The 23713-nt window shown below is 35.6% G+C and overlaps 1 protein-coding gene across 5 annotated transcripts in view; it reads right to left on the minus strand.

Moving 5' to 3' along the window:
- KIAA1328 (KIAA1328 ortholog) overlaps positions 1–23713 on the minus strand; it is a 366775-nt gene that overhangs the window by 212289 nt on the left and 130773 nt on the right. For all 5 annotated transcript variants that reach the window (XR_012380034.1, XM_025886685.2, XM_073898300.1 and 2 more), the window contains one exon: positions 13765–13892. Coding sequence is in view for 4 of the 5 variants with exons in the window: in XM_025886685.2 (XP_025742470.1) it covers positions 13765–13892 (128 nt within the window). In the remaining variant the exon portion in view is untranslated. The remainder of the gene's footprint in view (positions 1–13764; positions 13893–23713) is intronic.

A 23713-nucleotide genomic window follows, 5' to 3' on the forward strand; every position in this document is an offset into this window, starting at 1 on the left:
ATTCTGTGTTGTTTGGAAAAAAATTGCACTAGACTATTGGGTGTTTTCTTTAAAAGTCACATCAAATTGGCTAATGTAATTCATTTTTTACATTCTTTAATAGTTTTCTGCTTAACTGTTCTATCAATTATTGAAAGGATATTAAAATATCTAAAATTGTCAATATATCCATTTCTCCTTGCAGTTTTATCATTTTTTACTTCACATATTTTGAAACTGTTACTAAGTGCATGACCATTTAGTATTATTATATTATCTTGATGAACTGAACACTTTATCATTATGAAATGACCTTTTTCTGAAATAGCCTTTGCTCTAAAATATATAACATCTGATATTAACTTAGCTAGTTCAACTTTCTTTTTATTAATGTTAATATGTACACCTTTTTTCCTCAACCTTTTACTTTTAATCTTGCTATTTGTTTTCAAGTTTTCCCTTCAATTTTTTGTTCCCTTTTCTCTCTTCTTCTTCCTTCTTTTGGATTATTTTTTTATGATTCCAATCAATCTACACTGTTAATAGCTATAACTTTTTGTCATATTATTTTGGGGACTGAATTAGAGTTGATAGCATATATCTCAAGTTACCATAGTGTACTTTCAGGAGATATTATGCCACCGCAGATATCATATAAGAAACCTTACAACACAGTATGTTAATTACCCTAACCTAGAATTTGTACTACTGTTATACATTTTGCTTCTACATATTATAAATCCCACGTTAATTATCTTTCTTCAAAATTATCTTTTACTCTTAAACAGACTTTAATAATACAAAGAATATTATTTTATATTTACTCACATAATTAGCATTTATGGTATTCATTATTTTGCGTAAGTCCATATTTCTATCTACTATCATTTCTTTCGGTTTGAAAGACTTCCTTTAGCATTTCTTGTAATGCAGGCTTGTAGCTGAAGAATTCTTTTGAGCTCTTATAGTCCAAAAAAGTCTTTATTTCACCTTTACTTCTGAAAGATATTTTTTGCTCAGTACAGAATTCTAACTTGAAATTTTTTCTTTCAGGAATTTAAAGATATCATTCCACTGTCTTCTCACTTGCATTATTTGACCAAAAAAAAAAAAAATCTGCTTCCATCATCACCTTTATTTCTCTTTATGTGCCATGGTTTTTCCTCTGGCTGCTTTTAAGAATTTTTCTTTATCACTGGTTTGGTTTTAAGTAATTTGATTATGATGTGACTTCATAGAGTTTTTGCCATTGTTTTTGTGCTTTTAATTTACTGATTCTCTTAGATCCATGGTTTTATAGTTTTCATAATACTGGAAAAATTGGAGGCCATTATTTCTTCAAATATTTCTTTTCTATTCAACTTCTCCAACTCCCCCCCCCCTCAAGCCCATCATGGAACTCCAATTACATGCATATTAGGCTACCTGCAGTTTTTCTACAGCTCTGTTCTACAGCTCTTAGGCTCTCTTCCTTTCCTTCAGTCCTTTTTTGTCTCTGTTTAATTTTCAGTAGTTCCCACTGCTATGTCTTCATTTTACTAATCTTTTCCTCTGTAATGTTAAAATTGGTGTTAATTCCTTCCAGTGTATTTTTCATTGCAGTTAGTCTTTAGAAGTCTTATTTGAGACTTTAAAAATATATATTGTTTCTAGTTAACAGGCTCAACTTTCCTCTAACTTCTTGAAAATATGTAATGCAATACAGTTACAATAACTTTAGTGTTTTTGTCTATTAATTCCATAATCTATGTCATTTTGGGGTTGGTTTTGATGGATTTTTGTCTCATTTGGGGTCTATTTTCCTCCTTTATGGAGCTAGTAACTTTTTTTCAGGGCTAGTAATTTTTGACTGGATGTCAAGCACTGTGAATTTTACCTTTTTGGTTGCTGGATATTTTTATATTTATTTTTGGCTATAAATATACTTGTGCTTTATTTTGGGTGCAGTTAACTTACTTGGAAATATATCCTACCAAGTATTGTTTTTCAGCTTTTTTAGGGAGAGCCACAGCATCCTTTAGCCTAGGGTTGCTTCTGTCCCTCTACTGAAAAAATACCCTTCTGAGTACTGTACTTGATCCCAGTCTGGCTGGTGGAAACAGCATCTGTTCACAGTCTTATGTAAGTTCTAAGGATTTTTCCTCTTTTGGTGGTTCTTTCTCCAGACTCATTAGGCTTTTTTCATACTTAAGCATTCATCATCGCTTATTTTAAAACTTGAGAGAGGCCCTCTGCAGGTCTCTGGAGCAATCTCTCACCGCAGCTCTCCCTTTACTGGTGTTCTGCCCTGCAATCTCACACTATCTTGGCCTCCTCAAGCTCCTAGCTCCATTTTCTCACAGTCTGGAAACCACCAGTCTCTGCTTGGGTTCCCCCTCTCTGCCTTGCCAGTTGGAATCTCCCTCTCGGAGCATCCTTCAGCAAATGTACGGCTCATCTAGATTGTTTCCCCTCTTTCAGGAATCACACTCTTCAGTGTCTAATGTCCAATATTTTGAAAACCTTTGTATATATATATTCTGTCTAGTTTTCTATTTCTTTTAGTGCATATATTTAGTTGCAATTATTCTATCCTGTCTGGAAGTGGAAGTACTGGAAAGTATTTTTTTTTCTTGTGAATTTTTTTTATGTTCAGTTAGCCAACATATAATACATCATTAGTTTTTGATGTAGTGTTCAGCGATTCATTAGTTGTGTATAACACCCAGTGCTCATCACAACACATGCCCCCCTTAATGCCCATCACCCGGTTACCCCGTCCCCCCACCCTCCTCCCTTCTGTAACTCTCTTTAAACTAGGAATGAAAATAGGTTTTGTTCTAACTCAGATTCACTAATAAGGGCTATTAAGACTATGATAAAGATTATGAGGTCACCTCTGTGTAGCAGGTAATAGTAGCATGTACACTGGCTGTTTACTTATAGCTCTGAATTGCACCAAACTAATCCTTAAATTTTATGATTACAAAAGTGAACATGGCAAATGACTCTTAACCAAAGAGAAATCAAGAAAATAAAAGATGGCAGGGACTGCAGCCCCAAGATTGCATGGCACTGAGTAGTGGCGGTGGAAGTAATGAGACAGATAATGAAGTAATTATGGCATATAGTCACAGGTGAAGACCTTTATTTAAGAAGTCTTCCATCTGCAAGTGATTACAAACAACATAAGCTTCTCTGAATGAGTAGAGGGACTGATGGTAGGGTGGAAAGAAAAGCCAGAAAGAGAAAGATCAGAACTTGAAAATCATCTACAGACTTGGAGGGAAATAAGGAGAAGCCAAAGAACAAAAGGGGAAAAAGACAGAAACAAGAGTAAATAATGAGTGACAGAAAAGTCTTAGCAATGGACCAGAGAAAAATGATGCTAATAAAAAGGAAGGTAATAGCTACAGCAATTGTCAAAATGAGCTGAAAGCCACATAGGTATGGCTTCAAAAAGGAGGCTAATGAACTGGGTGAATCTTAGCAGCTCTTCTCAGTCACCTCTGACTTCTGCACAAACCCTTCTCTATTGCGCCAGCTTTTGTGATGGGCAGTTGACACATTTTCTAATCTCCTACAGTTACTTATTTGGAGACACCAACCTGGTCTCATAAACCGGTCTCATGACCTATTTATGTGCCTTTCCTCTTACTGAGTTTTCTTCTTCCTTCAACAGCTATCTTGTACCTCTATTTTTCTTTCCATATTACAATATTCTCAAAGGGCTCATCCATGTATGCCATACCTAGTCACTATTACATAGCCTTGTTATTTTCTGAAATTTAATTTCTTTTTCCTTGTTAAATTGTCTTTTGAGATTATATGGTCCATGAAGGCAGGATCTGTATCCAGAACACTCAAAACAGTGAGCACATAGTAGGTGCTCAATATACATTTGCCAAATAAATAATTCCATTTATCCTATCCATTCCACTTATCTTTCTCCCATATGAGAAAATTAATCTTTACACATGACATGAACTTTAAAATTTCAATCAGATAATGAGTGTTATTACTATAATGACAGGATTAACCAAGCAAATACTATACTATGGATCAAAATCACATTAATTTGAAAGAAGCAGCAAACAGGCTAGCAAGGGTTCAAATAAAAAGTTAACAAGGGAAGATATAATTTAATGTTCACTGAATAATAAAGACTATAAAAATCAGGCAACAAGAGTGTCTGAAGTTTAACTTAGTTAAAAGGCACTTGAAGGAAGAGAAGTTATGAGAAGGTTTGACTCCATAAATAAGACAGTTATTATATTTTCTGAGATATTATCTGTTTACCTGGAAGGTGCTGTCAAATATCTTCGTCAGTGATACCTGATACAAGAATGTCAGTATTCCCATCCAAAATGGGGGAAAAGGGTGTTTAGGATTTCTTCCAGCTGGTACCTCGGTCCTTTGATAAAAAGCCTAGCTTTGAAAGAGTGCAGATGGACAGTAGGCTGATATCAATGTAATAATAAAAAGTGGCCCAATTCTCTCTTCTGCACTTAGACTTATCTGAGCATGCTGTTGCTAACTCTGTAAAATCAAGGATGACTACTGCAGCTGCTTACATACTGCAGTCAATAGAACTGGTTCCAGATCAAGACTTTCTGCTCCATGAGTAAAAATTCATTCATTCCTGGGCTGACACAATCTATTATTTATTTATTACTTTATTTTTTAAGATTTTATTTATTTAATAGAAAGAGAGTGAGTGAGTGAGTCAGTCATTAAGATTTTATTTATTTAATAGAAAGAGAGTGAGTGAGTGAGAGAGCATGAGCAGGGGGAGGTGGAGAAGCAGACTCCCCGCCCACTGAGCAGGAAGCCCAAAGTGGGGCTCGATCCCACGACCCTGCATGACCTGAGCCAAAGGCAGTCGCTTAACTGACTGAGTCACCCAGCTGCCCCTCAATCTATTTAATTGTGGTCAAAACCACAAACAAAATTTAACCATCTTAACCACTTCTAAAGATACAATACACTAGTTTTAGTCATATACATTGTTGTATAATAGAACTCTAGAATGTTTTCATCTTGCAAAAGTAAAACTCTATATCCTTTGAAAACTAACTACCCTTTCCTCCTCCCCCCCAGCACATTCACCACTCTACTTTCTGTTTACAAGAGTTTGACTACTTTAGAAACCTCATGTAAGTGGAATCCTGTAATAGTGAGACAATCTGTTTAGTATTAGATTCTCTTTCCTATTACATGATGACCTATGACAGCTGGTACAGTCTTAGAGTCACTTGAAATAAACAAACAAAATAGCCTTCTGAGATGTAGGGCTGAGAAAAAAATGTCCAAATAATCAGATACAAAGGCAAACAATATTGACTCCAAAAAGAGTGACCATAAACCTAAGTTGTTCAACATATTTTGACCATGTATCCCAATCATATCTAATGTAGAGAACAAAGTTCAATGTTATTAATACTATCAGCTTAAATATTTTCCAGATTTAATTTTGAATCTGTAACCTATGAGTAGAAAGCCTATTTATTTAAGTCAATAGCCAAGTATTAGTGTCTAGGTTGCAATGAAAAATAGATCTTCTGGTTTGAAAAATATTTGTGGAATACCCAAGTATGTGAAAGACTGTGCACTCAGTACCAATTATCAAGTAATTTGATTTGAAAAATTAATACTAAGACAATAGAAAATATATGTCTTTCATGTTGATTTGGTTTTCAGTGATTATGAGACTTACAGTATGTCACCAAATAATTATTTATTATTCAATTTAGCCTGATTTGAAGATCTGAATTAGGTATGCATGACTTTCAATGGAGTGTATAGAGACTGATCTCTTCTCTCAAATTGGTAGGAAATGGTCTATGCTAATTTGTATAGATGTCTGAATAAATAATAAAAAGGCCATAATAAATAAGATAATGGGAAAAACATACTGAAAAGTAAAATATTTAAGAACTAGTAAGAATAATCCATTCTGCAGACTGGACAGCCACCATGACTTCTCTAGCACAAAATTCATATATTTAAATACCAGAAAAATCAAGAATTTAGACAAATGAAAATAAAGATATAAACTTTCACAAAACAAACTAGAATCTTACCTAGAGAAATATGTCCCAAGAATTTCATAAATTTCCAGATACTCAAATACCACTGTGGTATACAATTTGCTTAACTTCTCGCGTATGGTAAGCAGCTTCTCAAATAAACCCAATGATCCCTATTCCCCTGGTAATCCTGCTCTTGTTTGTGATCATCTCCCTTTGTGTGTACCAGGACCTATGACTTGCCTCTAATACAGCAAAAGTGATGAAAGTTCACTCCTTCAATTAGGTTACATAAAACAACAACTTCTGTCTTGCTAGTAGACCCTATTACCTTCTTGGCTTGTACATTTTGATGAAACAAGGAGCCACCCTGGAGAAGACTACACAGCAAGGAACTGAGGGTGGCCTCCAGCCATTAGCCAGCTAGGAGGCCCACAATCCAAAAACCCATAAGAAACTGATTTCTGCCAACCACAATGTGATGAACATGGAAGCAGATTCTACCCAACCTTGGTCAAGCCTTTACATAAGAATACAGCCTCTGTTAACACCTTCATTGCAGCCTGCAAGAGACCCTGTAGCACAGGAACCAGCTAAGACTTGACTGAATTTTTCTGACCCACAGAAAGTGCTGGAAAATAAACATGTATTTTAAGCCACTAAATTTAGTGGATATTTGTTACAAAGAAGACATAACTAATATACTACCTTCAAAGAAGGGATAGCTCACAGTCTTGTTGCATGAATTAAATGACATGTATTAAATATGAAAAATTAAATTTAGCTTAAAATACAGATATTGGATGGCTATGCTTGCTCTCCAGTTAAGTAATTTATGACATTCCAGCCAAGAGCCAGGAAAACATAGTTCATTAAGAATATAAAACAAGGAGCGCCTGGGTGGCTCAGTCATTAAGCATCTGCCTTCGGCTCAGGTCACTGTCCCATGATCCTGGGATCGAGCCCCGCATTGGGCTACTTGCTTGGTGGGAGGCCTGCTTCTCCCTCTCCCACTCCCCCTGCTTATGTTCCCTCTCTCGCTGTGTCTCTCTCTGTCAAATAAATAAATAAAATCTTTAAAAAAAAAAAGAATATAAAACAAATTTTGGTAACAACTTTACAGTGACTTACTTATACCTGTACTTTCTTTTCATTGTATTTTTTTACATTAATAGACTTTTTTAAGAGTTTTAAATTTAAAAATAGATTAAAAACTTTTTAAATAGACAAGATATACTTCCTCTCTTCACCCCATGTTTCCCTGATTTTTAACATCTTCTATTACTGTAGTATATTTGTTACAACTGATTAAATCAACATCGATGCCTTATTATTACCTGAAGTTCATAAAATTTACATTAGGGTTTACTCTTTGTGTCTTTATGTTATAGGGTTCTATGGGCTTCAAGAAATGCTCTACCTATTTATTTCTTCCCTCCCACTGACCCCAGGCAATCATTGATCTTTTTTCTGTCTATACACGTTTGCCTTTACCCTATACTTTGAGTTGTAATTTCCTCTAGTAGTATAACTTACTCTTTAAAAGACCAGTAACATGCAGTGAGTCAGAGTTAGTAAATGTGACCAAGTATTCAGACTTCTCATGTTCTTTATTGGCGTTCTCCTTACTTACATTTCAGCAAATTCTTCTGCATTTTGATAAAGCATTACCTTCTCTGGTACCTTCTATGGTACTCTATGTACCATAAAATAATACTTTTATCCTTATTTAAAGGCAATACTTCTGGTTACTATTAATTACATAAGACTAAATGATATATGTGATCAGTGTTCAAGTTCACATGGTTACTGTAATATGCATAAAGAGCACTGCACTTAAAGAAAACAAAAACTGGTGCTGAAAAAAATCAGTATCTGAAGTTAGGTTTCAAAAAAAGGTGTCCTTAATATTGAAGTTAAAACTTCGTGGATGGTAAAAAAAAAAAAAATTGTGGATGGTATGAACGGTCTAAATTTATCTTTTCTCTAAGTGTCCAATTGTCCTATCAATGCCTGTTGAAAAGATTATTTTTCCCAATGAATTGCATTAGCATTTTTGTTGAAAATCAATTTACCATAATTGCTAGAGTTTATTTCTGAATTCATAGTTCTGTTCATTGATCTATATGCCCATCATATATATGGCATGTACTATATTGGCAGTACTATACTGTCATGGATACTGTATGTCTTGTTTTCTATTTCTGCATAACGAATTGCCACAAATGCAGTGGTTTAAAATAACACAAATTCATTAGCTCATAGTTCTGCAGGTCAGAAGTCCAGGCAGGCTTGGTTAGGTTCTCTGCTTGGTTTCTCATAAGACTAAAAGATGTCAGCTGGGCTGGGCTCTAATCTGGAATATCTGAGGAAGAACCTGCTTCCAAACTCATTCATGTTGTTGACAGAATACATTCCTTGTGGTTGTATGGTTTTGCCAAGGGGAAAAAGTCATGTGAGTCAAGTTAAAATTTTATTATACTGCAGCTTTAGAGTAAATTTTGAAATTGGAAAGAAAAATTTTCAAATTTGCTCTTCTTTCTCAAAATTGTTTTAGCTATTCTTATTCCTTTGGATTTCCATATAAATTTTTTCACCTTATCAATTTCTCCAAAAACCAAATTATCAAAATATATTGGAAATCTGATAGAAATTGCAATGAATCTACAGATTAACTTGGAAAGAACTGCCACTTTAACAACCTTGAGTCTTGCAATCCATAAACATGGAATAATTTCCATTTATTTAGATCTTTAATTTCTCTCAGCAATGTTTTCCTTGTTTTTAGTGTGTAAGTCTTACACTGCTTTTATTAAATGTATCTGTTTTTAAGTTGTTCACTGGTAGTAAACAGAAATAAGATTGATTTTTGCCTATTGATCTTGTATCCTGCAACCTTGCTGAACTCAATTATTAGCTCTATCAGGTTTTTTTTTTTTTTGATTCCTTAAAATTTTCTACATACAGGGCACCTGGGTGGCTCAGTGGCTAAGCGACTGCCTTCAGGTCAGGTCATGATCCCGGAGTCCCGGGATTGAGTCCTACATCAGGCTCCCTGCTCAGCAGGTAGTCAGCTTCTCCCTCTGACCCCCTCCCCTCTCATGCTCTCTCTCACTCTCTCTAATAAATAAACACAATCTTAAAAAAAAAGATTTTCTACATACAAGATCACACTGTTTATGAATAAAGAGTTTTATCCCAGTAACAGAAAACTTTCTCCAATATAGCTCTCTTCCATTTTCCTCCCTTTGTGCAAATACACATGCCATCTTTATATCTTATAAGCTCAACAATATAGTTTTATTTATTTTATTTTATTTTTTTAAAGATTTTATTTATTTATTTCAGAGAGAGAGAGAATGAGAGATAGAAAGCACGAGAGGGAAGAGGGTCAGAGGGAGAAGCAGACTCCCTGCTGAGCAGGAAGCCCGATGTGGGATTCGATCCTGGGACTCCAGGATCATGACCTGAGCCGAAGGCAGTCGCTTAACCAGCTGAGCCACCCAGGCGCCCAACAATATAGTTTTATAATTATTGTTTTATTCAGGTATCTTTTAAGTTATTTAAGAAAAGAGGGATACATAATTACTTTTACCAGTGCTCTATTTCTCAGTGAATTTGAATTACTGTCTTAAGTCATTTCTTTTCCTATGAACAAACATCTATTTGTATTATAAGGCAGGTAAGCTAGCAACCAACTCTCTCAGTCTTTTTTTATTTAGGAATGTCTTTATGTGATCTTTAGTTTTGAAGAATAGCTTTCCTTGATTGCTAGATTGTTGGGTTTTTTCCCCCCTTTAGCTCTTTGACTATGAATGCCATCCTACTGTTTAGTTCCTCCATTGCTTCTGATGAGAAGTCAGTTGTTAATTGTATTCTTGTTATATCTATAGATCTTTTATTCTGTGAGGAGCTTAGTACATTTGAGCCAGACATTCTATCATAGATATCCAAAGAGCATGACTTTTTCTTTGATTTGGTTTGTCAGAAGTATGGTGAACCTTCTGGACTGCCAATAAAATCTGGGCTTCTTATAACAAACTCAAACTCAAAGGTAGCTTAGTACTAGATGGAATTAAAATAAATATTACACATTAAATACATATTAAAATGCATAAAATTAGAATTAAAATGGTAAGGAACTCAATTACCACATGACTACATGTGGCAGTTAAACAACAACAAAAATTTAACCAAAAAAAATACATGAAAGTAATCTCAGAACAGGAAGTATTCCTAAGGCACTATGACCCTAAGCACAACAAAAACCTTTTGTTTTTTTAAAGATTTTATTTATTTATTTGACAGAGAGAGACACAGCGAGAGAGGGAACACAAGCAGGGGGAGTGGGAGAGGGAGAAGCAGCCTTCCCGCCGAGCAGGGAGTCTGATGTGGGGCTCGATCCCAGGACCCTGGGATCATGACCTGAGCCGAAGGCAGATGGCTTAACAACTGAGCCACCCAGGTGCCCCAACGAAAACTCTTTTGACTCTTTTGACAAAACTATGGAGACAATGGTAGTAGAAACCACCAGGAAATATTAAACATATACTCAGCAATGATTTATCTTTAGTATATTTCAAATTCTGTTCAATCCACGACCCAGACCCAAATTAAGAAACGTGGAACAAGTAATTATGAACAAGATGGAAAAGTTTCTATAAAAGGCCTTTTACCAGATCAGAACAGCAGAGATTCATTAATATCTACTGCCCATGGCTGAAAAGTAATAATCATTTTGTCCAATTTATAGAAAAGGGGAAATCTCAAAAAGATTCCAAATCTTTTTTTTTTATATCATCTTAACAAAAAAATGAAGAGGTAAGAAAAACAATAAGGTAGGCCTACATACCAACATTTTTAAGTGACAGTGGGAGAAGCTACTCAAAATGCTACCTAGGCTTTCTCTTAATATAAAGAATACTTCAGAAATACTGTAACATTTCTAAAATGGTAGAGCTATCCAATAAGACTAAAGTAGAAGTTATAAGCATCATAGTTTGAGGTGACATGAAAGTTCAGATTCACAAAAGAGAAATAACACTCAACTGTGATAGGAAAAGCTATACTCTAAAATGTACATTGGCCAAAACTGTGGTTACTAGATCCTCCCACATCCAAGATCACAGTTATACTATGGGTAAGAACTATTTCTTAAGATCAGGAAATGAAGTGGCAGACACACATCAATGAAATATTTTAATCTAAATAGAACATGTGAAAAACATTTCTAGAATCCACAATGAATCCAGGCTGAATAAATGAGAAAATTCACCTTTGAGGCATAGCAAGAAAGAGGATGAGGGAGAAACAAGGAAAAAATGGAGTAAATGGAGTAAATGGAGTAGTTTCAAGGAAATGGCAGAAGTCAAAGAAGAAAATCATATGGTAAGGCATTCTTCTGGTGAACTGTGGATTTAATTAAACTATAAGCAAGATTTATAATATGCAGTTTGAGCCAGATGCCACCAATGCAAAGAAGAAACAGAAAAAGTCTCTTAAAGTCAAATAAATGCCTCATGAAAAATGAACTGCTGGCATCTCCATCATAAAATCTGGATATTAGTTAAATTAAAAAAACACCTTATTTTGAGAACAAATAAAATTTACTGTTTACCTGACATCCTCATTCAGGATCAGAGTTATTACAGTGATGCCCTTCCTGACATAAAACCAACTTGTTGACCAAATTTACCCAATTCCCATGAGAGGGAATGTTCAGGTAAAAGAAGCCTGTCACAAAGAACAAAACAGATAACATAGGAAGCAAGATGACAATCTCCAGTTGGCGTTCAAAAAGAAATTTATTTTCCCTCTCTAAACTCAAATGGCAGAGCCTATAAGTAGCTTCAATTTCATTTTCATTGCACATAAGACATAATGACTTGACTACCAGGCACTTACTGAAAACATGGTTTTAAAATTTTCTCATGACTAAGTCAAAATGAAAATTCAAAAGTATCTCTTTTTTTTGCTTTTGAGGGTTCTCTCTTCATGTACTTGGCCAACATCTTCATTCTACTATTAGTGATTTTTTTGGTTTTGTTCCTCAAAGTTAAGGTTAGAGAGTCAGTGTTAATTATGAGGGGTCTCTAGTGAAACCGCCAAGAATCACTAACTTAAACAAAACATTAATACCCGAGAAGGTTTTATTTTCCCCCAATTTCAGAAGTAGATAAAAAAAGAAAAGAGAGAGGCCTCCTTATCTAGAAGTCTTTAGAGCCCCCTAGATGCCTCCAGAGCCCTCTAGCGACTATTTCTTGACTCAGTCTATATATTTAAGGTCCAAAGGCTCTACACTGGCAATCGAAAAACCCTCTGCCTCCCCTCCAATACCCTTGCCAAATAGGTTGCCCTTCATTTTTGTGCCCCCAACACACCTTTGTCATATAGACAGAAGGAGTGGAAATACAAAAGCAAAGGTCAGAAACCTGATCTTTATGGTACAATTTTCTCTAACCCACCCGAGAACAAGAGACAAGGACCACCTTCCAAACTGCCTGCCCTGCTTTCAAAATGGCAGGGAAAATCCAGCCAAACCATCAAGATGAGCTGCCACCATCCTCTGTCATTTATAGCCTAGGTTTTTCAGAAAACAGAACAAAAGAAACTATTTCAAGTTAGAATACAAATAAATCGTTCATACTTTGGCCATTTTTTTTAGTTTATTTTTCTTAGTAATTTCTACGCCCAGCATGGGGCTTGCCTGAACTCACCACCCCAAGATCAAAAGTCGCATGCTCTACTGACTGAGCCAGCCAGGCAAGGCCATTTCTTATAAGTGTTGTGACTTCAAAACAAGGTATAAGTCCGAGCTACACAACATTCCAGCAAAATTATTATTTATTATCTTAACCTTTCCATGAGTCTAAACTTTAAGTTCAAAACTGAAGTTTTCTTGGTCCAAACTCTTAACCTATCTGAGATAGTGGTCTCTGGGCTAAACAGCAATGATATTCTTTAGAAGGGTTGCAAAAAATCATTCACAGGACCTGATATTATTCAAAAGGGGAAGATAACACATTAGCACATTAGCCAGGCTTTAGTATTTAATATGAATGGCTTGGACCCTACTGCACAGTTTATTCTACAATGTTTTAATATATAACACTTACTGTTCTCATCCATTTGAATATTTAAACTCATTGGGATATGAAAAAATACCAAGTATCACTTGCTAGAGGGCAAGAAGTAAGTTTTTAGAGCTTGTTTCACATCACAATTGGCAGGGTTCTGAACCTTCATTTAATTATACAATATATACCATTTAATGATATATACATAAATGTTATATACAAAGACTCTCATACATACTTATGTGATTAATATATACATACAAACATAAAATCATGCAAAATACTCCAATTTTCTTCAGTTAAAGATTTTATAAGTCACCAAGTCACTTTTATTATTCTAAAAATGTAAACGTGAGTTAGGAAAGGCTCGTTAATGTTTTCCACAAGGACAATGAGTAACATCAGCCCACCTGATCTTCTTCATTAAGCAACAGAGCAGTGAGTTTTCTTTACCATTCCTGCTGTGCTTTCTTACAACTAGGAGCTTTCCCACTGACCCAGAGCCTGCTTCAAGTAATCATTCCTGACCTCTGTGCCCCAGGAATAGGAGATGGAAAAAAAAAAAAGAAGTAAATGACACTACCTCAATCACATGCTTTAAGACAATGTTATATTCTGTGACTCACAGTAAAGGCAAATGATTCTTCAGACATCTTGCTGATCCATTAAAGTCAAGAAAAGGTAAGAATAAAGATGCTTACCTGTTGTTCCTGCATTCTAGCAGCACCAAGTTCTGAGAGAGACATGGTGAGCTTCTCTTGCTGTTCTGATAGATATTTCTGATAGAGACTTAGAAGTTCTTGGCATTCTCTATACTGTAGCTGAAGAGGTGAGATTGTAAATTAAGGGAAAAAAACGAATAAACTGATTCAAACTGAATCTATCAGTGCTGCTTTTCAGATTCCAATAAACAAAAGTGAGACAAAAGTGCAACCATATTTGGTGAGAGTGCACGTAGATGAACACAGTACATATATCCACCCCCCCAAAAGATCATGAAAACAGTAATTCACAAAGAGAATAGCAATGGTCATCTCATTTGAAGAGAAATTTCTCTCTCAAATCTTTACATTTGAATGAATAAAAACAAATAGGCAAAACAATGAAGTTCTCATTCTTCATGAGAGACTTCCTATCTCACACTATATACAAAAACTAACTGAAAATGGATCAGTGACCTAAATACAAGAGCTAAAACTGTAAAACTCATAAAAGTAAATCTTCATAACCTGGGATTAGGCAATGGTCACCTGAAAGCACAGAAGCCAAAGAATAAACACATAAATTGGACTTCCAAATTTAAAAAATAAAACAAAAAAACCGACTTTTGCTTCAAAGGACACTTAAGAAATTGAAAAAAAACCTCCGGAATGAGAGAAAATATTTGCAAATCATATAGATGATAAGGGACTGGTATTCAGAATATATAAGGACCTTGTATGATTCAACAATAAGGAACTATTTAACCTAATTAAAAATGGGCAATGAACTTGAATAGACATTTACCAAAAGAAAATATACATATGTCCAAGCAGCACAAGAAAATATGTCCAATATCATTAAACATTAGGAAAATGCAAATCAAGACCATAATATGAGATACCACTTTGCATCTACTAGGATGGCTATCATCAAAAAGACTAACAATAAAAAGCTTTGTCAAGGATGTGGAAAAATTACAACCCTCCTGTATAGCTAATGGGAATGTAACATGGCACTGCTGCTTCGGAAAATAATTTAGCAGTGCCCTCAAAAGTTAGGCATTGAGTTACATATGACTCAGCAATTGCACATTTAGGTATAAGCACAAGAGAATAAAAAATATGTGTCCATACAAAAACCTGTAAATGAATATTCAGCATAGTATTCTTCATAATAGTGAAAAAGTGAAAACAACTCAAATGTTACCAAGTGATAAATGGATAAACTAAATGCAGTATATCTATACAACAGAATACTCTTCAGCCATAAAAGGAAACAAAGTATTGCTACATGCTACAATATGGATGAATTTTGAATACATTATGCTAATGAAGACAGACACAAAAGGCACAGACAGACACAAAAATACATTATGCTAATGAAGACAGACACATATTGTATGATTTTATTTATATAAAGATGTTGGTTTTTTTGTTGTTGTTATTGTTTTAAATACCTAGTCCAATCAACTAGGGGAAAGAATACTCAGTTCTAAGTAGACAGGATCACAAATAAGTTTTAGTCATCCATGTTCACTTTCTGTCCTCTTCTCCAATTTTCTGAAGTATATATTACATGAGAAAAGCTGAAGGAAAAAAAATATCCAGAATAGGCAAATCCATATAGATAGAAGGTATATTAGTGTTTGCTAGCACTAGGGGTGGAGGTGGGGGAATAGGGAACAACTGCATAGGGTACTGGTTCTGGGGGGCAGGTAATGAACATATTCTGGAATTAGATAGTTGTGTTTGCACAGCTTTGGGAATACTCTCAAAACCACTAAATTGTAGACTTCAGACCAGATCGGGCACATTCAGGGTGGTATGGCCATAGACTGAACGGCACACTTCAAAAGGGTAAATTTTATTGTGTGTTATATCTCAGTAAAACTGCTACCAAAAAAATGCAGAGTAGAAGTGATAATACTGGTGTGGTAAAAATAATTACTGCCTAATTTACAAAGAAAGTTCTAACCATATTAAACATAAAGGGATTATAATTAGATTTTTGTCTTGTTTTGTTTTTCTATAATGCCAATTAAGTCAATGTTTCATAAATAAAACCATCATCAGGAAATTTTCTGCCCATATACCTCTCTAAATTTTTCATAGTCTAATGTGAAGAACACAGGAACCCAACTAGGGGTTCCCTCTTCTACAGCTCCTCAAACTTGCAAAGTGCTCAAGATGAAGATGCTAATTGGAAAGGTCACCTAACTGTGTAGATCAGGTGTGTGAGAGACAGTTCCATCCAAAAGAGAGTTCTGTTTCTTCTCGTAGTAATTTCCTTCCCAGGCCCATTTTTCTCTCAGATCATTTCCAAATCTCCCCCCTCGCACTTAATTATGTATGCTGTTGGTATAAAAATCACTGTCCAATGAAATTATTCTGTATAAATACTTTTACAATAGGTCATCACGATTAAGGGTGGGAATAGTATTTCGTAAATGTCAAAAATGGTGACTGGTTTCAGTATTCCTTAACATTTTCATAACCTAATCATCGCCTCTGGGCAGGTTCCTGTTCTAATAACTTTTGCCAATCATGACTGCATAAATAACCAATTGCTTCATTATTCTCATTTTTAACCTTTAACAAAAAAAGGAGCCAGAGATGGCTTGTAGAAGAGGAGTGGTTCTAATAAAAGGATAGGTTACTAAGTTTAAAGAATACATTAATTAGAAGAGCTTGTTGAATACTCAATATCTTAAAAACAGTAACAAGAGAAGGGACAGTGTTCTAAATAAGCTAATATGATTTCAAAGTCAATCTATGTCAGACCAGGCTGGTTTTCCATTGCATGCTTTTTGTCAGTAAGCTTCAAAAGACGAGAATGATGTGTGATGGTCCCAAGAGTTCCTGCCAGCTATCATGTACATAAAAAGAAGTTTTTAGTCTGGCTGTTACCATAGGAAGTAATGTTTACAGTAGATGAACATGTTACCTTCATGCAGAATAAGAATTTTACTTTGGAAAAAGCCAGCACAATTATATAGCCTAAGAATTAAATATCAGCATTTGAAGACAAATTACAGGCAAATTCATTTAAACACATGCTATGCGGCAGAATATAAAAACAGGCGGTCCTATCCTTAATCAGTTTTTTATATTTGTCTTGATTCACCAGATTTTGAAATGTCCCCCTTTTCCTGGAAAATCCAAAATATATGTCCAGACAATACAGTAATTTTCCCTCCTCCCTAACACAATGAGACTTTACCCCCCATCTGGAGAAAGAGATTTACATAAAGAAAATGTGGGTAAAATCCTTTCTTCACTGATTTGGGGGCGGGAGTACAGTGAGAAAAAAGACATATTTAACTCAGTCCTGGCAAAATGACAGAAAAGAATGCAACAGATGTAGAAAATTCAATCTAAGGGAAGATGCACACCAAACCATGACTGACAAGAATCAAACATACAGGGACACCCTGGGTGGTTCAGTTGGTTAGGGATCTGCCTTCGGCTCAGGTCATGATCCCAGGGTCCTGGGATTGAGTCCTGCATCAGGCTCCTTGCTCACTGGGGAGTCTGGTTCTCCCTTTGCCTCTCCCTCCACCTGCAGCTCCCACAGCTTGTGCACTCTCTCTCTCTGACAAATAAATAAATAAAATTTAAAAAAAAAGGATATAACATACAGGTAATCTGGCAAACCACCGTTCAAGAACTGAAAGAAACAGCAGTCATCACAACCTCATCAAAGAAAGAAATCTTCATAAGATAAACAATTATAAATTAATATTAAGCAAGAGCATATCAAAACCTAAACATCAAATTAATTAGCCGAAATGGCTGCTGGAAATGATCATTTTGCAAACCTTAAAGTCTTAACTCCAAAATGCATTCTATAGGTAAATACAAGTAAAGGTCAAAGTAGAATGAATAGGGACATAGGGAGAAAGAAAAAGAGAAAATTCAAGGGGGGGGGGGACCGGAGACGGGATATATTATAGTAGGCTGCCAAAGTAGGAAGTGTTTGCCTTAAGCTGGAAGATTTCCTCTGGCATAGCAAAGACCACTCTTTTACCCCATCCCCCCCTTGCCTTGCATATTTGGGATACTGAGATCTGGTACTTAGTAATTCTGATTTAATACAGAACTCAGTGAAGGAACGTCTATATGGCAAGAAAAAAAGGGAGCATCATTAAACTAAAAACCAAAACAAAAACCATTAAAAAGCACAATTCTCCTTTTCTGGAACCACGACTCCTTGGAAAAAATGACTAATTCCCATTCTGGGGTATGGAAAGTACAAAGTAAGCTTGAAACATGTTGCTATGCTATATTGGAAAAAAGTATGTAAAGAGAAATGGATGGGGGCTTGTCAAATGGCATAGAAGCAACCCTGAAGGAGACTCTCATTAGTCAAATTTGGGACAATATGAGCATTGGAAGGAGTGACTCTACAGCAAATTTAATAGATACATATTTACCAGTTCATGGTGATACTTCAAAAAGATAGAAAAGCATGAAAGGGGAAAAAAAGTAAAGCCCTTCTTTACAGAAGAATCCTACCCAATTACTTGGAAGGAAAGGTCAAATTTTAAAAATCACCATTTTATAACCCCCAATGCAATAACTCATTCAGACAAGGATCATTAATGGGGATTGAAACCAGTAGGTGAAAGATTAATAAATAAGATATAAGGTGTCAAGATTAGTTACTTAGAGCAAAGAAGAAAATGTGCCTTTAAAAGGTGAAATCTGGTAGTCATTACCCAAAGTGAATTAATTTAAGATCACTAATAGTGAAAAAAATAAAAATAATGTACCTCCTAATGTATAAAGTAGGCAATATTGCCTATGAAATATTCTTGCTGGATGTTTTATTTGAATTTAATCAAATCTGTAAACCTAACTCCCATTTCAAAGAAATGAGAAAAAAAGGAACAAATTAAATTATAGCACAAAGAACTAATCAGACAAATCCAGAATATGGGAGATTTTGCAAAGTATTCTTCAAGCTCTTTGAACTCTTCAAAAAGTCCATGTCATGGGGGTTGGAGGTTAGAGATTGAAGACCCAACCAAATGCAACCCATGGGACCATGACTGGACCCTAGGGTCAGGGGAAAAACAGCTATAAAAGACATTCTTGGGACAATTAGGGAAATTGGAATATTGACTCAACAGTTGATATTATGGAATTATTGCTAATTTTGTTAAGTATCATAATGTGGTTTATAAAGAGAAATGTTCTTATTCTTAGGAGATGAATGTGAAGTATTTAGGGTGACATATGATACTCGACTCAGAAAAAAAATAAGCAAATACATTTTTATATAAGTAAATAAATTTATTCATATCTACATAAGTTTATATAGATATATATTTATGTAAATTTGTAATAAAAATAAAAGCAAATATATGAGAGGGCATGAAGCAAATACAGCAAAATGTCAACAACCATGAAATCGAGGTAGCATATATGGTGGTTCACTGCACTATTCTGTCAACTTTTCTATATATTTGAAAATTTCCATAATAAATAGTTTCAGAAAAACTTGTTTTGGTTGTATTTTTTGTTTTATTCATTCTACTATTATTCAGTCTTCTCTTGTCTTTCTACTTCTACCGTAAGTTCCGTGGGAATAAGCAAAATCGTAAGCATCAGGTCAGACTGATGAGAGCTCTCTACAACTCCATGTATCCATGGTCATTAAGTCAGGTCACAAACTGTTAGTACGATCTGATGATATACCAACAGAAACCTATCCTTTAAGCCAAAGATAGGCATATCCAGGGTTGCAAAAAATCATTTTTAAAAAGCTTGTAAAGTTTTCTTCCAGTCATTTAACAAAGGCAGTAAGAGTGACTGGAGCACAGACTTAGGTGTCACCCAACATTCTTGGGTGAAATCTTAATTCTGGCATTCAGTAATGATGTAACTTTGGATAAGTAACTTCTCTGACATCCTCATCTGGAGATGATACTACCTACCTCACCTCACAGGGCAACTATGAATATAAATGAGCTAATAAATGAAAAGCACTTAGCATAGCACACAGCACAGAGCACACGTTCAATAGATCTTTTGAAAAGAGATCAAGGGCACAAGAGATAAAAAGTGCTGGCAAGGATGTAGAGAAAAGGGAATCCCAGTGCGCTGTTGGTGGGAATGTAAATTGGTACAGCCACCATAAAAACAGTATGGAAGTTCCCCCCAAAATTAAAAATAGAAGTACTATATATGATTTAGCAATCTTATTTCTGGGTATATATGTGAAGGAAATGAAGTCACTATCTTAAAGAGATGTCTACATCCTTATGTTCACTGCAGCATTATTTACAATAGCCAAGACATGGAAGCAACCTAAATGTCAACAGACGGAGTTAAAAATGTGAAACACAAACACACACAGGAATATTATTCAGCTTTAAAAAAGAAAGAAGTCTTCCTATTTGCAATAACATGGATGAAACTTGAGGACATTATGCTAAGTGAAATAAGTCGGACTAAGAAAGACAAATACTGTATAATCTTATTTACATGTGGAATCTAAAAAGCTGACCTCATAAAAACAGAAGGTAGACTGGTGGTTGCTAATGGCTGGGAGTTGGGAGAAATGAGGGATGGTGGTCAAAGGATACAAACTTCCAGTTTTAAGATGAATAAGTTCTGGGGAATCTAATGTATAGCATGGAAACTATAGTTAACAATAGGTAATAGGTACTGTATTGTATCCTTGAAAGTTGCTAAAAGAATAGATCTTAAGTGTTCTCAACACACACACACACACACACACACACACACACAAATAAGGGAGATAATGCATGTGCAAACTAATCTTATGGTAATCATTCTGCAATATATACATATATGAAATCATCATGCTGTACACCTTAAACTTATGCAATGTTATATGTCAAATACATCTCAATAAAGGTGGAAAAAATGATATCAAGGGGCTGAGAGAAAGAGACTTAAACAAATAAGGATAATATGTTCTAAGAGAGGCATTTAAACACAGGATACAATAGAGATTTTTTTTTTTTTTAAAGTGGGGATATGTGGTCAGTTAGACAACAATTGCAGGGGGGCAGTAAAGAGACTCCAGAGCAGAGCAAATGTGAGCCCAGAAATGAATCTTGGTAAAGGAGTATACTGATGCACTGGATAGGTAGGGTGGGGGGCGGACCCTCAACTAAAAGATCATCAGGAGCAAAGGCATGAAGAAATGAAACTGATATACACACTAAGGGAACTGCAAGTAGCACAGCATGGATGGTTACCTGGTCATAAGTAGGGAGAATGTGTGAAGAGGCTGCAGAGGCAAACAGGGGCCAGATCTGGAATGTTAAACTAAGTCACTGAATTTTATTTCTATATAACTCACTGATGTCTTACAACCAATTTGCATTTTATAAAGATATCTTTGGTAGGCATATGAAGGGTGGACTGGAAAACTTAAGACCAGAATTAAAGCAACCAGTTAGAAACTTGCTACAACAGTCTAAGCGAGAGATGCAAGGGACCTGAACTGAACAGTGGCAGAAATGAGGGGGGTTGGGGTTTTAAAGGGAAATTTTAGACACTGACAGCTATGAACTGGCTGACAAGACATATGACTAGATGCACAGTTCCCTTTACCAAGACAGAGAATGCACAATAAAGAAAAAGTCCGGGTGAAGGGGGAGAAGCTTTAGACACACTGAGTTGGAGATGCTTGGGGAGCATTTACTCGAGATGGATAATGAAGGACCCTTGGATCCCTGGGCCTGGAATTCAGAAAAGAGGTCTCAGTAGAAATAGAGAATTTGAGAGTTAATCACTTTTTATGTAGTGGCTGAACACATGAGTGTGTAACATTGTCCAGGGAATGTGTGGTTTCATTCATTCATCCGTTCACTCATTTTTTCATTCAACAAGTAAGCTCCATAGAGCAGGAATATTCATGTTTTGTTTATTGCCAAATTCCTTAGCCTACATAATATGTACTCAATAAATATTTATTGAATAAACACATTTACTGAGTACATTAATACTTGAGACTGTGCCAGATGCTAGACATATAGTGATAAACAACAGTAACACTGTCTCCTGCAGGGAGCTTATCATCCAGGAGAAAGGCAGGTAATCAAACACATATTTATAATAACAAATGAAGGAAATAATGGCAAGAACGTTATGTCGTGCTATACTAGCACTCCCCGAGGAAACAAGGGACTGAGGAACAAGGGAAAGCCACCTGGAGAAAGAAATCTTCCAAATGAGAGAAGAGAAGGGGGCCAATATAACAATAACATATAAAGAGCAGGCCAAGGAAAAGGAATCAATAAAAAAAGATGTAGTCAACTGTGTCCAGAGCAGCAGGAGCCATACCTGTTAAAGACAGAGAGCTGAAAATGAAACAAGACGAAACCAGAGAGGGAGACAAACCATAGGAGACTCTTAAGCTCAGGAAACAAACTGAGGGTTGCTGGAGTGGGGAGGGGTGGGAGGGCTGGGGTGTCTGGGTGATGGACCCTGGGGAGGGTATGTGCTATGGTGAGTGCTGTGAATTGTGTAAGACTGATGAATCACAGACCTGTACCCCTGAAACAAATAGTACATTATATGTTAATAAAATAAATAAATAAATAAATTAATTAATTAATTAATAAAAAGCTTAAAAAAAAGCACGCACGCACGCACACACACACACACACACAAAGAGAGCTGAGGAGGCTACTGGTGTCCCTTGCCAAAACACAAGTCTGACATTACTTAGTTATTCACCATCTACCCCACTGTTTTGGTAGACGGCAGTTATGCTGTTTTTCACATCAAAGAGAGAAGCTTCTGGACAAAAAGAGATGTTTTACTCAGGGTCACCTTGAGACAAAAACAGGTGACCATGAGGGTCCAACTCTAATGCAATCCATTAGTCACCAGACTCCCAGGGAATATAAAGAACTCAAAGATTTTCACTATGGCAGGTACTCCCTTTACTCTGAACACCTACACGCAACATGACATATAAAGATAGCATATACTGTGTATTCTACTTAGGATGTTTTACCTATCCTTATACCTACAAAATTCCTGAAGTATAGTAAATAGCATACAGCTAAAATTATTTGATACTACTACCACCTGAAGTGGCCTGTGTGCTCCTGGAAGTCACAGTGTATTAATTTTGGTATCTCTCTAGTATACAGCAGGCACTTCAAAATGTTAGTGAAATGAACAAAGTAAACGGTTGCCTACTGAATTTCATGCTCGTTTGGGTTGGGAATTGAAACAAACCATAGATAGTTCATATATTCTTTAAACTAGCCAAGAGGATGGCTAAAAAAAACCCTGATTCATTAAAAATTGTAAGTTGTCCTAATCTCGTAAGATTTTCCCATCTTAAAGCAAATATGGCTTCTGACCATGTCATATTTCTCATCTCACAATCATTTCCTCTTCCCCCATTTCAAAAAAAAGTATATAGTGTCTGAGATAAACAGAGGTCCAAATTATATAAGTTTGGTACTCAATGACAATATATGCAATTAAAAATGGATTATTGGTAAAAGAAAAAGTGATACCAAGAGGAACTGATTAGCAGAGCTAGACAAGAACTTCACATAAATGTTTACACCCTTTTATTAAGTTGTGTTCTGTGCTGGAGTACAATCCACTGATACAAGTCTGAAATTTTCCCTTTAATTAAATTTATGGCAAATTCAGTGCAGGCCACAGTGTTTTTCAATTTCCTGATGATAGTAATCTGTTGGGGAGAGGAACAAATCTCCAAAACAAACGGGAAAACTCAGTAGTCTGGACATTTACAAAAGAAGAGAAATGCCTCACCCAGTTTCTTCTAGAAACAGCAACAAAAACAGGAGGCACAGAAAGATATTTAATTAGAGTAATTAACTAGCTTTTTAGTTTTATAAGCATCATAGTTTTTACCTTACTTTCTGCAGAGTTGCCAAACAGGATGGGCTGAAACAGACTCAGAACTGAGATACTTGAGAGT

The sequence above is a fragment of the Callorhinus ursinus genome, unplaced genomic scaffold (assembly GCF_003265705.2).
Source record: "Callorhinus ursinus isolate GAN/ISIS: 27379988/994484 unplaced genomic scaffold, GSC_fseal_2.0 scaffold11, whole genome shotgun sequence".
Taxonomy (NCBI): Eukaryota; Metazoa; Chordata; class Mammalia; order Carnivora; family Otariidae; genus Callorhinus; species Callorhinus ursinus.